This window comes from Haliotis rufescens, unplaced genomic scaffold (genome assembly GCF_023055435.1).
Source record: "Haliotis rufescens isolate VD_foot unplaced genomic scaffold, xgHalRufe1.0.p SCAF_8, whole genome shotgun sequence".
NCBI classification, from domain to species: Eukaryota; Metazoa; Mollusca; class Gastropoda; order Lepetellida; family Haliotidae; genus Haliotis; species Haliotis rufescens.
Genome location: NW_025964372.1, coordinates 16,983,929 through 16,997,666, shown reverse-complemented (window position 1 = coordinate 16,997,666; position 13,738 = coordinate 16,983,929). Strand labels below are relative to the sequence as shown.

Below are 13,738 nucleotides of genomic sequence, written 5' to 3'. Positions count from 1 at the left end.
GACGCCCCTAAGGCTGAGGTGAGGTTATGTGAAATGGGGGTAAAACGCCGTGTCCAAGATTATTTGACTTATGTAGCGACATGCATGCAAGCGTGTTTGTGTAAATCCGTGTGTGGCTGTGGAGCGCCAGGCAGGGTAACAACAAGTACCAGCTTTTAACATCTTTTAGTATGACGCGGCAGAGAATCGAACCCCTGGCACATGTCTTCCTCTTGCATCACTTAGATGATGATGATGATGATGATGACGACGACGACGATTTCCTTCTTCATCTACATGAAGCTGACACGTCGTCATACATGTGCTCAAAGCGAGGTTAAGAACAACCTATTAAACTGTCGGGCCAAAAAAAGTATACATCCTTGTTGGTGATAGCTTAAAATGAAAACAATTTTAATAGGGGAACGTAGTTGACTGTGACGTTTTGATAAGGTTTGTAATATTTTGGTCAAGTCCTGTTTTAAAGTGTATACTTTCTTTTGCCCTGCACTTTATTATGTTTTGGACCTGTACTTTTGTCTATATTAGGTATTTTGCTACTATATTTTATGCCTTTGATTGCTTTTAGTTTCTGCCACATAGCCTTAGGGTTTGAGTTTTGGATGAATTTGAAATGAATTTTCGCCAGTGGGCGCGTTTAGTTTCTTTTATTAGATTTTTGGTTTTGCTTTTTAGGATCCTTGCCTGTGGGGGTGAGATTGGATCTCTTTTGGCGAGAATCAGAGAGAGAGAGAGAGGCCAATTTGTGGTTTTGCCAAGTAGGGTATGTCCGAAAAGTAAGGGCAACCTGGGGGACTTTAGGGTTGCTTATTGAATTTTGGGGAAATTTGGCATTTGGAAGAATGCCGTGATATAGGTTGGGGAACTAGAGGAGTGTGGTTGTGTGTTGTGTTTTTAAATATGTATTTTTTGTTTTAGGGTTTTAGCGTGGTATAGAATGATTTTGTAGTTATTAGATGCGTTCTAGTTTTAATTAGGAAAATGCCTAATGCCTAATGCATTTGCGTTTTGTAGGTCGTTTAGTGGGTTTAGAAGTGTTGCCAGAGACATTTGTTTGTTATAGTTTTTTTTGTGGATTTGAGGGTTGCTCTGTGTTGTGTGCAGTGTAATAGTGCGTGTTCAGGTGTTTCTATTTGGTTACAGTGAGGGTTTTACCTGTATAGGTGTTTAGTTTAGTGTGCCCTGACTGTAGTTTGATTATTGCCCTGTCGATTGTGGTCGGTTGGTTGTTGTTAAGAACTCGGCCAATGGTAGTCCGTGCTGGTCTTGTTTGTCTGCAAGGGGACACCTCGGTTTGCCGGCACCTATTGTTCTGGGTTAAAAATTACCCAACCGTTACTGACAAGTGTACAATAGAGGGATTATGAGGATTAAAAAGGGATTTAAAAGAGGGCAACATGACTTTCGTTATTTTATTTCTCATGTACATACAGCATACATTATAAATCATACATGTGTTCATACATACAAAATATATAAACTTAAAGTCAGAAATTAAATTAATTATTTACACTTCACATACAATTCACAAACCAATAAATCTTGCCACCGAATCAGCATATTCTGTTGGTGACTTGAGCTCTGCCAACAACTCCTGCTTTTCCCTCTCAATACCGCTATCCGCATTGTGGTACTTCCTCCTCTTTGGAGGAAGTGACCCACCAGCCTGGATTTGCAGGAGCAGTGACTCTACAAAACACTGTTCTTTTTTTTATAATGTCAATTAATTGTGGTTGTTGCCGTATGTGGTGATGATGTTGTTTGCTGTATTGATAGTTGCTGTACAATCTTTCATACAGCAACGCCAGTGAATTGTTGTATTTCTTCTGCTCTTTATACGGAATCTGTACACCAAATTCTGTCCACCATGCTTATTTTCAACAAATCTCACCTAAACCTGTGCATTAGCCATTTTGACACCCTATCCTTCCTGGTTCGTCATTTTATAGCCATAGTTGATTAAATGATTAATAAATTCGTTCAGCATGATATGAAACTCACGTTTGACACTGATTATACTGAAAAGTGTTCACCAATTCGTGTCAGCCACGCGTCACCGTTAATGAAGCAGGGTTCACTGGTCCCTATAATCCTTTAGATAAACTTCTAAATTGCTGGCACATTTAATCTCTTATCATAACATTCAGGGTGCCGGCAAACCGAGGTTAAACCGCACGGCCTCTTGTTGTTTTGGGCCGGTCATGTCGGACTGTGTTGTGAGAGACCATTTGGTTTCCATTGTAAGATTTGTAGATTTGTGCCTGTCATTAGGAAAGACTATTAAGAACTTTTTTTAAAGTTGTTGTTTTGGTATTAGATGAATTTGGTGTTGTTGACTACCATTCGAAGATAATTAGTTTTGCTTTTTAGCATTTCATACTTGTATGGTTACAAATTGAGATACGCAGCTGCTATATACGCTGGATGAGATGTTGTTTTGGGATTTGCTATTAGATGACATAGAAACCATGCCAGTTGAGCCTTGATGTTGTTTTACTGAATATCGCTTCGGTTTTTTTTGTGTGGCTTTAGTAGTGGTGAATGTCGCTTTGAAGTGAAATTGGGTACACGTAGATTGTTTGCGTTTATCGTTTTAGTGGTTGTGGAGTGTATACAGCACCGTTAGGTTTGGTAGAGGAATACTTGAGCTCCTTCCTGGCCGTTGGAACCTTGGGGGTGGGGGTGGGGGTCTTCAGTTTGGGTTGTTGTTTAGTTTTGCTAGTGTAGCGGACGTGGGTGCCTGTTATATCCGGTACTTGCTTCTGTAGTTTGTTGGCGGTGATGCCTTCTGCCACGGTGATGAAACCTTTCCCTGATGACACTACCCAGAGGCATCTGACTCCCTGAGTTGTAATACCAGTTCGATATTTTGTTTGTAGTGTAATTGGTGCTTAATTTACCGCTGGTGGTGATCTCCTGGGCTTGCCAATAACAAATGCTCTGGGCTGTATTGGGAGGTGTTACTAGCTTGGTCTATAAACTGCCTTAAGTAGTCCAGCCAAGGTTTCAATTGCCTTAGGCTCCCTTGTTTAAATGTATATCTCAATTCAATGCCATAATATAAAAGGATACAATTTGACCAATCAGAGGAAACGTCAAGAAAACGTGCGTTCTACGTCATCCACATTTTGGGTAATACGAGCAGGGCAGATCCATCCAAATCACTCTGCTCCCGTAATACAATTTGGAACGCACACACTGCTGTGCGTCATCTGTCTTCACTGTTCTTCGGTCTACTTTAAGGTAAGCCCCTTTTGTGTGTTGTTACCTAAATAACATTGGATTCTCTATGTTTATTTTACATTTGTTACTTGCAGTTGCTTGTTCAATATTATTTGCTTACCGCAGCGCTTTTTAAAATGTTTAAGAGACGACAGTCGTCGCCATGATTAATAAATTACCTATCACTATCTATCCTTTCTTTCTCTTTCGTTGTTGAATCGAGGAGTTTGTTATTGTTTCCTGTGAGTCTTCTGATTTCGTAGCTAAATTTCCCACCTCTCACATTATATGTATGTATATATTCCAGTTATATCATGGCGTGTCAGCTTAATGTGGGAGGAAATCCCGAAGTGATGCAGGTCTCAGACGTTTACCACTTCGGTGAAACCCACGAGCACGGGTATGGTGCTGACAAACCTAGAAACATAATCGGGGCGAACCGGGATTCTAACCCACAATCATAGGTTTCTGGCGTGCCCAAGTGACGCAACTCTGCACGGCGAATCGCGGCGCCTTAGACGACTGTGCCACCGTACCCCCTGCTCAGCAAGAGATTTGCGAATTGATATTTTATTTTCTGTGTCTTACAAAACTTCCATCCTTCATCCATCCTCTTGGGATAGTATTGGAAATTGGAATCATTTGCCAGTCAATAACTCAATGGTGATAGATATCAGCTACATCTCCCCCACCCCCTCTTGTTCCCCCCTCTTGTTCCCCCACATGGAGATGCTAACCTTTATACTCAAATGTACATTATTTCACATTCTAGAAGAACTTCTTACTTTAATCGTGGTTTTTAAATTGATGATGCTATCTGTGGTGTAAATGACAAATTAAAGGGACAGGACGTTGCTCGTTCGGAAGCCTTGTTTGTGAGCAGAAGCCGATAACCCCCGAGCTTACTCGGCACTGCTCGCCGTATTCCGTTTCTGCTCCAATGACTACACATGTGTAGGCTTATCATGTGACCGGACATTTCTCTTGTGTGTAAACAGCCGGATTTTTCTGAAATAAGAACATGGATAATGGAAGGATTTCGGTTTGTTTTACATCGTTTTGCATAATTATATAGATATATTAGAACTGTGACAGTGAGGTGCATGAAAATGTAAGGCTTTCGGTGCGCTATACACATTGTTTTGCCTAAAAATATTATGACCGTATCGCTAAATGGTGATAGATATCACTCACATCTCTCCCAACCCCTCATGGCAATACAGTTCTACACATGAAAGTGATGGTATCGCCACCTCTCCGTAGGACATCGATGACAGGACGTGGAGGGTAGATACACATTTTACATAGTTTTGCAGAATCATATTATGACCGTATGAAACAGATGAAAAACACATGAATTGACCGTAAGATGTGACCCATCACTCTTATTGTGCCTACATCTCAATTTTCCCACAGAAATGAATGTCGGAACATTAGGAAATCAGTTTCATCCTTATTTATGTAAATGGACTGAACCATGATCGTCTGACTTATTATTTGTCAGGTTTGTACTGTTGCAGATTCCTGTATAAAACGTTAATAACGAAAATTAATAACTGAGTAGAAGTATTAAATACTCATTACTGTATAAACAACAACAACAACAACAACAACAACAACAAAATAATATAGAACCAATCACATCAATTAACTATGTTTAAGATCAATGCAATTTTCGTTTTCAATCCATTGTTGTTCAAACAAGCCAGTTCTGAGCAGAGACGTTAATACATAAACTAAATTTTCTTTAGACATCAATGCAATTAATATTAGACACAGTAAAATGTGTCAATGTATATCACTTAACATCACATCAGATCGACACTGATTTGCTAAAATTGAACCCAAGATCCACCAAATGCCACACCCATACGCAGATGAAAGGAAAGTTGAAAAAAGTCACAAAAAGCACTGTAACAAGTCATGTCCATCTTGCAATCAACGTGAATCTAATTTAGAGTTTTTGAAATAGACTTGAAACAGATGGCACATATAGGTATACGGTCTCTGCTTGAAATAACAAGAACGAAAATGACATTACCAGAAAATAATCGAAGTAACGAGAAATAACCTCGAAATAACGAGTAAATATTTATTTCGATTTAGCAAAAATAAAATTATGCTCCCACTAGGCCTTCATAAGAAATCCATATCTACCCTTGTCGTTTTTTCAACGGAATGTTTCCAGAAATGGACAAGAAATGCGTTCTCACGCCTTGCTGGTGTATATGGAATTCATTATGATACCTGCTCGTTACACCAAAAAACTGGGTTCAATTCACCACATGGATATGGGTTCGACCCCCCACATGGGTATAACATGTAACCCCCGCCGTGATTTTGTTGGAACTTTGCTATAAGCGGTGTAAAACGATACTCACTCGTTCCAAATGTGTTTACAAAATGAATTATGTATGAATGATATTTGTTTTCACTTTTTTAGAGGAATATGACGTCCCCTGCGGTCTGGCGGAGATTTGCTCTCGTCCTCCTGGGTATCGTTCTTGGTCTGTCACTGGCCGCATGGCAAGGAGTCTTGGTACCACCCGTCATCTTCCAGTCAGCACACCAGGTTAGCCATGGCCCCGAACGTTTTTTTTCGGAGAGATGTGGCGTCAACATTTCACAAACCAAAGAAGAGAAAATGAAGATTTCTACATGTGAGGCCAACTTTGCCAGTTTCAGGGCCACACATGCGACCATGAATCGCCGCAAGATGGAGATAGAGCGTGTTGACAGTCATTCCTATTTAACAACTGACAGTCGGGTGTTAGAAGTTGGAGGATACACTGGTCAAGATGCGGCCAAGCTTATCAAGAAATACAACCCTCATTATTTGGCTCTCGAACCTGTACCCCGTTATTACACTATTTTGGAACGGCGGTATAAAAGTAATCCCAAATACAAACTATTCAAATTTGGTCTCGGCAAGAAGGACAAGACCTTACTTCTGAATATAGATTCCGATGCCACGTCACTATTTCGGGCGAAACATGCGTCGAACAAGACCAAGAAGGAGGTAGCTTATATTCATGAAATCAAGGGCTTCTTTGAACATATTGGTGTGTATACCAACCCCATAGATCTGGTCACAATCAACTGTGAGGGGTGTGAATATGAGTTGCTTGAACTGATGATATCATCCGAAATAGTGAAATATCTGAAAAATATCCAGTTTCAGTTTCACCTTGACCTTCCGGGAATAGCCAGTGAGAAGTGCCGTTACTGCCAGATCACGACATTGTTGTCTAGGACACACAGACGTACTTTTCAGTATTCCTACACATGGCAGAGCTGGAAACGGAAGGATCTTTGATTTCATGGTTTCAAAGTTACGTTTATATTTCTGGTTGTATTAATATTTTATGTACAAGTGTCTTATTATTATTATCATTATTTATTTATTTCACCCTTGAGGGGCGGTCGGGTAGCCTAGTGGTTAAAGCGTTCGCTCGTCACGCCGAAGACCCGGGTTCGATTCCCGACATGGGTACAATGTGTGAAGCCCATTTCTGGTGTCCCCCGCCGTGATATTGCTGGAATATTGCTAAAAGCGGCGTAAAACCATACTCACTCACCCACTCACTATTTCACCTTTGAGGGCGCGGGTTCGAATAGGTCTTCAGCAGCCCTTGATTACAGTAAGATGCGACTTACGGGGATCGGGTGGACTCACTGACTTGGTTGATGCATGTCATCGTATCCCAATTGCTTAGATCGATGCTCATGATGTCAGTCACTGGATTTCAGTCGCAGGCTCATTGACAGGTCGCCGTCATATAGCTGGAATATTGCTGAGTGGGGCGTTTAACAGCAGACAAACATTAAACAACTTCTTAAAGAAGTATTTCTGCGCCATGAACATGATTATTAATTTTTATATGTTCTGTGTGTATTGGGCATGGGGGGTGCGATTATGTAAAGATGAGATAATGTTATTTTGTGTATTTCCACAAAATAAACAAAAAATAACTGAACTGCGTTTGCAGTAAATAAAGTTTTTACTATAGCTTCAATGGTTCACGGAAGGGTTGAAAGGGGTGAGGGGATGTGCATATAATGTAATGCCGACACGCTGTAATGATATAACTGAAATCTAGACATTTGACACTTAGGTACAAAATTATCTCCACACTTACAGATCTAAAAATAGACATAACCCTACACAAATCCCCTCATGGATACAACCCCACATTAACAGATCCCCACGTGGACACAACCCCACACTTACAGATCCACAAGTGGACACAACCCAACACTTACAGATCAAAACGTGGACACAACCCTACAATTACAGATCCCCACGTGGACACAACCAAACACCTACAGATCAACACGTGGACACAACCCTACAATTACAGATCCCCACATGGACACAACCCTACAATTACAGATCAACACGTGGACATAACCCTACAATTACAGATCCCCACGTGGACACAACCCTACAATTACAGATCCCCACATGGACACAACCCTACAATTACAGATCAACACGTGGACACAACCCTACAATTACAGATCCCCACGTGGACACAACCCAACACTTACAGATCAACACGTGGACATAACCCTACAATTACAGATCCCCACGTGGACACAACCCTACAATTACAGATCCCCACATGGACACAACCCTACAATTACAGATCAACACGTGGACACAACCCTACAATTACAGATCAACACGTGGACACAACCCTACAATTACAGATCCCCACATGGACACAACCCTACAATTACAGATCAACACGTGGACATAACCCTACAATTACAGATCCCCACGTGGACACAACCCTACAATTACAGATCCCCACATGGACACAACCCTACAATTACAGATCCCCACATGGACACAACCCTACAAATACAGATCCCCACGTGGACACAACCCTACAATTACAGATCCCCACGCGGATACAACCCTACAATTACAGACCCCCACATGGTCACAACCCTACAATTAAAGATCCCCACGTGGACACCCCCCTACAATTACAGATCCCCACAGGGACACAACCCTACAATTACAGATCAACACGTGGACACAACCCATACTTACAGATCAACACGTGGACACAACCCTACAATTACAGATCCCCACATGGACACAACCCTACAATTACAGATCAACACGTGGACACAACCCTACAATTACAGATCCCCACATGGACACAACCCTACAATTACAGATCCCCACATGGTCACAACCCTACAATTAAAGATCCCCACGTGGACACAACCCTACAATTACAGATCCCCACATGGACACAACCCTACAATTACAGACCCCCACATGGTCACAACCCTACAATTAAAGATCCCCACGTGGACACAACCCTACAATTACAGATCCCCACATGGACACAACCCTACAATTACAGATCAACACGTGGACATAACCCTACAATTACAGATCAACACGTGGACATAACCCACACTCACAGATCAACACGTGGACACAACCCTACAATTACAGATCCCCACATGGACACAACCCTACAATTACAGATCCCCACATGGACACAACCCTACAATTACAGATCAACACGTGGACATAACCCACACTCACAGATCAACACGTGGACACAACCCTACAATTACAGATCCCCACATGGTCACAACCCTACAAATACAGATCCCCACGTGGACACAACCCTACAACTACAGATCCCCACATGGACACAACCCTACAATTACAGATCCCCACGTGGATGCAACCCTACAATTACAGATCCCCACGTGGACATAACCCACACTTACAGATCCCCACATGGACACAACCCTACAATTACAGATCCCCACATGGACACAACCCTACAATTACAGATCCCCACGTGGATACAACCCTACAATTACAGATCCCCACGTGGACACAACCCTACAATTACAGATCCCCACGTGGACATAACCCACACTTACAGATCCCCACATGGACACAACCCTACAATTACAGATCCCCACGTGGACATAACCCACACTTACAGATCCCCACATGGACACAACCCTACAATTACAGATCCCCACATGGACACAACCCTACAATTACAGATCCCCACATGGACACAACCCTACAATTACAGATCCCCACGTGGACACAACCCACACTTACAGATCCCCACATGGACACAACCCTACAATTACAGATCCCCACGTGGACATAACCCACACTTACAGATCCCCACGTGGACACAACCCTACAATTACAGATCCCCACGTGGACATAACCCACACTTACAGATCCCCACATGGACACAACCCTACAACTACAGATCCCCACATGGACACAACCCTACAATTACAGATCCCCACGTGGATGCAACCCTACAATTACAGATCCCCACGTGGACATAACCCACACTTACAGATCCCCACATGGACACAACCCTACAACTACAGATCCCCACATGGACACAACCCTACAATTACAGATCCCCACGTGGATGCAACCCTACAATTACAGATCCCCACGTGGACATAACCCACACTTACAGATCCCCACATGGACACAATCCTACAATTACAGATCCCCACGTGGACACAACCCTACAATTACAGATCCCCACGTGGACACAACCCTACAATTACAGATCCCCACGTGGATACAACCCCTCACTTACAGATCCCCACGTGGACACAACTCTCACTTACAGATCCGCACGTGGACACAACCCACACTTAGAGATCCCCACGTGGACACAACTCTCACTTACAGATCCCCACATGGACACAACCCATACTTACAGATCCACACGTGGTAATAACCCACACTTACAGATGGTGAAGTTTGTGGCAAATTTGTCGGCATCTGAGACGGTGATATCTTCTGGTTTTATTTGGCTGCACAGATTTGTGAAAGGTGGCCAGATGGCTTTGCTTACTAATAGATTAAACCTAGGTGAGCCGGTATTATTATCATTAGCATTTGTGTATGTATTACCTATAGTTGTTCGAATGGGTAAGCGGTCATTGACCCAGTGCACCTCTGCTACTTCCCATTTGGCTAAATCAGCGAAATCACATGTTCACGAAGTGATGTCAATAGCTGACATACTATTGCGGCATGTATCTATCCTGGTCGGTTGGTTGTTGTTTAGAACAACTAAATTTTGAGAAAGGATAAGAATTTATGGATGAACAACTTCTTTATTGCAATTTAGAGCGACGTTTCGGTGTCGGTAAAAACATCAACCGACTCAACAACCCTGAGAACAAGTACATCCATTCTTCCAACCTTTAACGGTGTTAGCTCCTACACCGAAACGTCGCTCTTTATTGTAACATAGAAGTTGTTCATCCATAAATTCTTATCCTTACTTAGTACTCCAACTTCTAAATGCCAATCAAAGAAGTTACTAGATTTTGTTTGGTAAATAAATCCAGTCGGCCAATGGTAGTCCGAGCTGGTCTTGTTTGTCTGCAATACCCCGTAGAGGAGAATGCCATTGACGCACGGCCTCTTGTTGTTTTAGGTCGGTTGGTTGTTTCTAAGAACTACTAGATCATTCGTGACCAACTCGTGTTATTCCGGGGCAAGCCGAATAGCGACTCGTGCCCCTCTCGTGGCCATTTTTGCAACCGGGTTCCGTCTTTGCGCAAACGGGCATACGAAAAACAATTGTCAACTCGTTGTGTAATGGTTCACACATATTTCCCCATATATTATATATATTTTAGATACAATTTAAAGCAGATCTGGACATGCGGACTTATACAGTATGTTTGAACACATTTAACTGTGTCTTGGGTATATTTTAAGATGCAAGACACATGTAAAATCAAATATTATTTCTGAGGGATTCTTTGACAAAGAACTTGAAATCATACGCGAATTCTGATTGGTTTGTCGTATTTTCGCACATAACATTCATCGATAGGGGGACGAGTCTTCTTGCAGGTTACGGAAAGGGGCGAGTGGTGACGAATGCTACTAGATTTGTTTGGCAATCAAGTCGGCCAATGGTAGTCCGTGCTGGTCTTGTTTGTCTGCAATACCCCGTAGAGGATGATGCCGCTGAAGTCGAGTGTGCTGTTTGAGTTTGTATAAGGGTTTAGTGAGTTTAAATCCTCGGCTTGGAATGGATTAGTGACTCTGTGATACGGGAACACATCACTGTGCCCTCACCTATTGTGATAGGGTACAGGTGTAGTCAGCCGTGGTTAAGTGGGTAACAATAGGGGGATTACCTATAGTCTGTTGCATGCCTGTATAGAGAAAATTACTATCTGTCAGATCAACCCAAGGTCCAAAAAAAGCCAAACTCATACTGAAATGAAAGGAAAATTGAAATTGCTATCTCACGCCTCAGACTTGGTCACAAAAAGCACTATGACAAGGTTTGTTCATCTTGCAATCAGGTTGAAACTATTGATCACGTGTTACTAGAATGTCAAGATCATGCCCCAGCCCGAGCTAGGTTAAAACAAGAATTGCAGTTAGATCCGCTATCTGTCATAGATCTCCTAAAGCCAAGAGATGCAATAGCAAAGGCCAAACTAACTCTATTTCTGAGAGATGGAAAGCTACTCGAACGTATATAAACAGAGCAGCCAAGGATAAAAATGAAATCATATCAATATAAGAAAATAGAAATCATATCAATACAAAAACAGAAATTATGTGAACACCGAACTCACAATAGATATGTGTACTCTTCTCACACACTGGAGTCCCAAAGAGGGACAGGTCAGCCGAAATTGCCTAGGCAGAAGGCGACCTCTTAAACACTTAATGCAACAACAACTGTCAGATTCATAAAATGTGTGCAGCGTTGATTGTCGCCGGACAGCCCTTCCCGCAGAAACGCCAATGTATGGTGGTGTTTCTTCTGTTCTTAATTCAGAATCTGTGTCTGTTGAAAACTAAGTTCTGTCCACCTTTGGAGTTAGCAACAAGTCGAACATTAACTTGAGCATTAGCCATTTTGTTATGGCAGTATGACTTGCAAATGCCATTTTATACACTTCCAAGATTGACATCAATCACTCATATATAATTTGAATCATCCCTATGCATTTAATAATGTACATGAGAAAATTGTTCACCTATTATCACAAAAAAACAGACGTTTACTACTTTGGTGAAACCCACGAGCATGGGTATGGTGCTGACTAACCTAGGAATATGATCGGGGTGAACCGGGGTTCCTACCCACGATCACAGGTTCCTGGCGTGTCCAAGGGACGCAACTCTGCACATCGAATTGCGGCGCTTTAGACGACTGGGCCATCTGTGCCCCCTGAATCAGATGATAAACCTGGATTTACAACTGATGCTACTGTCTTTGATGTTTTAATACTTTACAACTAATGTTACTGTCTTTGAAATTTCAATATTTCAATTCATCACTTAATTGTTGATACATGTGAGTGAGTGAGTTAGGGTTAAAGAAGCTTTGAACGGTATTCCAGTTCTATCACGGCGGTCAGCTTAATGTGGGAAGAAAGCCCCAAGTCATGCTTGTTTCAGACGTTTATCACTTCGCTGAAGCCCACGAGCACATGTATGGTGCTGAGAACCTCGAAACATGATCTGAGCGAACCGGAATTCGAACCCACGATCATGCTTTCTGGTTTGCCCAAGGGACGCAACTCTGCACATCGAATTACGGCGCTTTAACCCGTGTTTATATGCATCTTCTTTGTCCCCCAAGAATACAATATCCCCAAGGGTAAAGAAACCCACGTGGGCTAAGAGTCGAACGTGGTTGTGTTTACATGCACTGGTATACTTTGAGTTGTTCATTATAATATCAATCAATTTAGCTCATTTGAGACAAGACATTGGAGTGGTTTGGACGCTGTGCTTGGAGAAGGAGAAGGCGACGTTTGATTCAGGCGTTTGCTTTGGCAAAACGCTGGTCTTTTCAGATTAATCTGAATGAAAAGAAAGAAGCAGAAGTTGTGAAATGATATTGTCTAAATTGATAATTGATTAATTGCTTGAAAATTTCAGGATGTCAAGTCCATGATGAATGATTGTTTGCCAACTTTACTTTGAAGACTATGGGCGACAATGGAAGCCTCCCGCCGACGTCACCTGAGTGGTTAACACGTGTAGGGCTGGACAATGCTCTTATTGACATGCCGTTAGCTCTCACTGGCGACCCAGCCTACTCATTGTCCCCTGGCTCCTGGAACCATTCACCAATAGGGGACAGCTTACAGCAAAACCGTCGTACTTCAGCTACCACCCAAGCAGCGACCCCCCTCCCCTATGACGATTGAGAACACATTCGGGCGGTTCAAAGGGAGATGGAGCCGTTTCCTTAAGAGGGTTGACTTTGATGTCATTAACATATCAACCCTTGTGGGTGCAACTGTCGCACTACAGAACCTGTGTGGAAGCAAACATGAGCACTATCTACCATGCTGCAGTCCAAAATACACACACAGTGCAACCAGGAACGACAGACAAATCAGGGATCCTATATGAGTCGGGTAGGGCAAAATATCGAAAAACGTTCACATGCACATAATACCTACTAGGGTAAATTTACCCGTTGGGTGAACACAT

General features: G+C 42.4%; 1 protein-coding gene across 1 annotated transcript; it reads left to right on the top strand.

Annotated features, from left to right (window-relative positions):
* The first annotated feature begins 2,998 nt into the window (after positions 1 to 2,998).
* LOC124144856 lies at positions 2,999 to 6,682 on the top strand. Its single transcript, XM_046514462.2, has 2 exons — positions 2,999 to 3,243; positions 5,666 to 6,682. The coding sequence occupies exons 1-2, from the start codon at positions 3,034 to 3,036 to the stop codon at positions 6,536 to 6,538; spliced, it is 1,083 nt and encodes a 360-aa protein (XP_046370418.2). The 5' UTR covers positions 2,999 to 3,033; the 3' UTR covers positions 6,539 to 6,682.
* Positions 6,683 to 13,738: the final 7,056 nt, after the last annotated feature.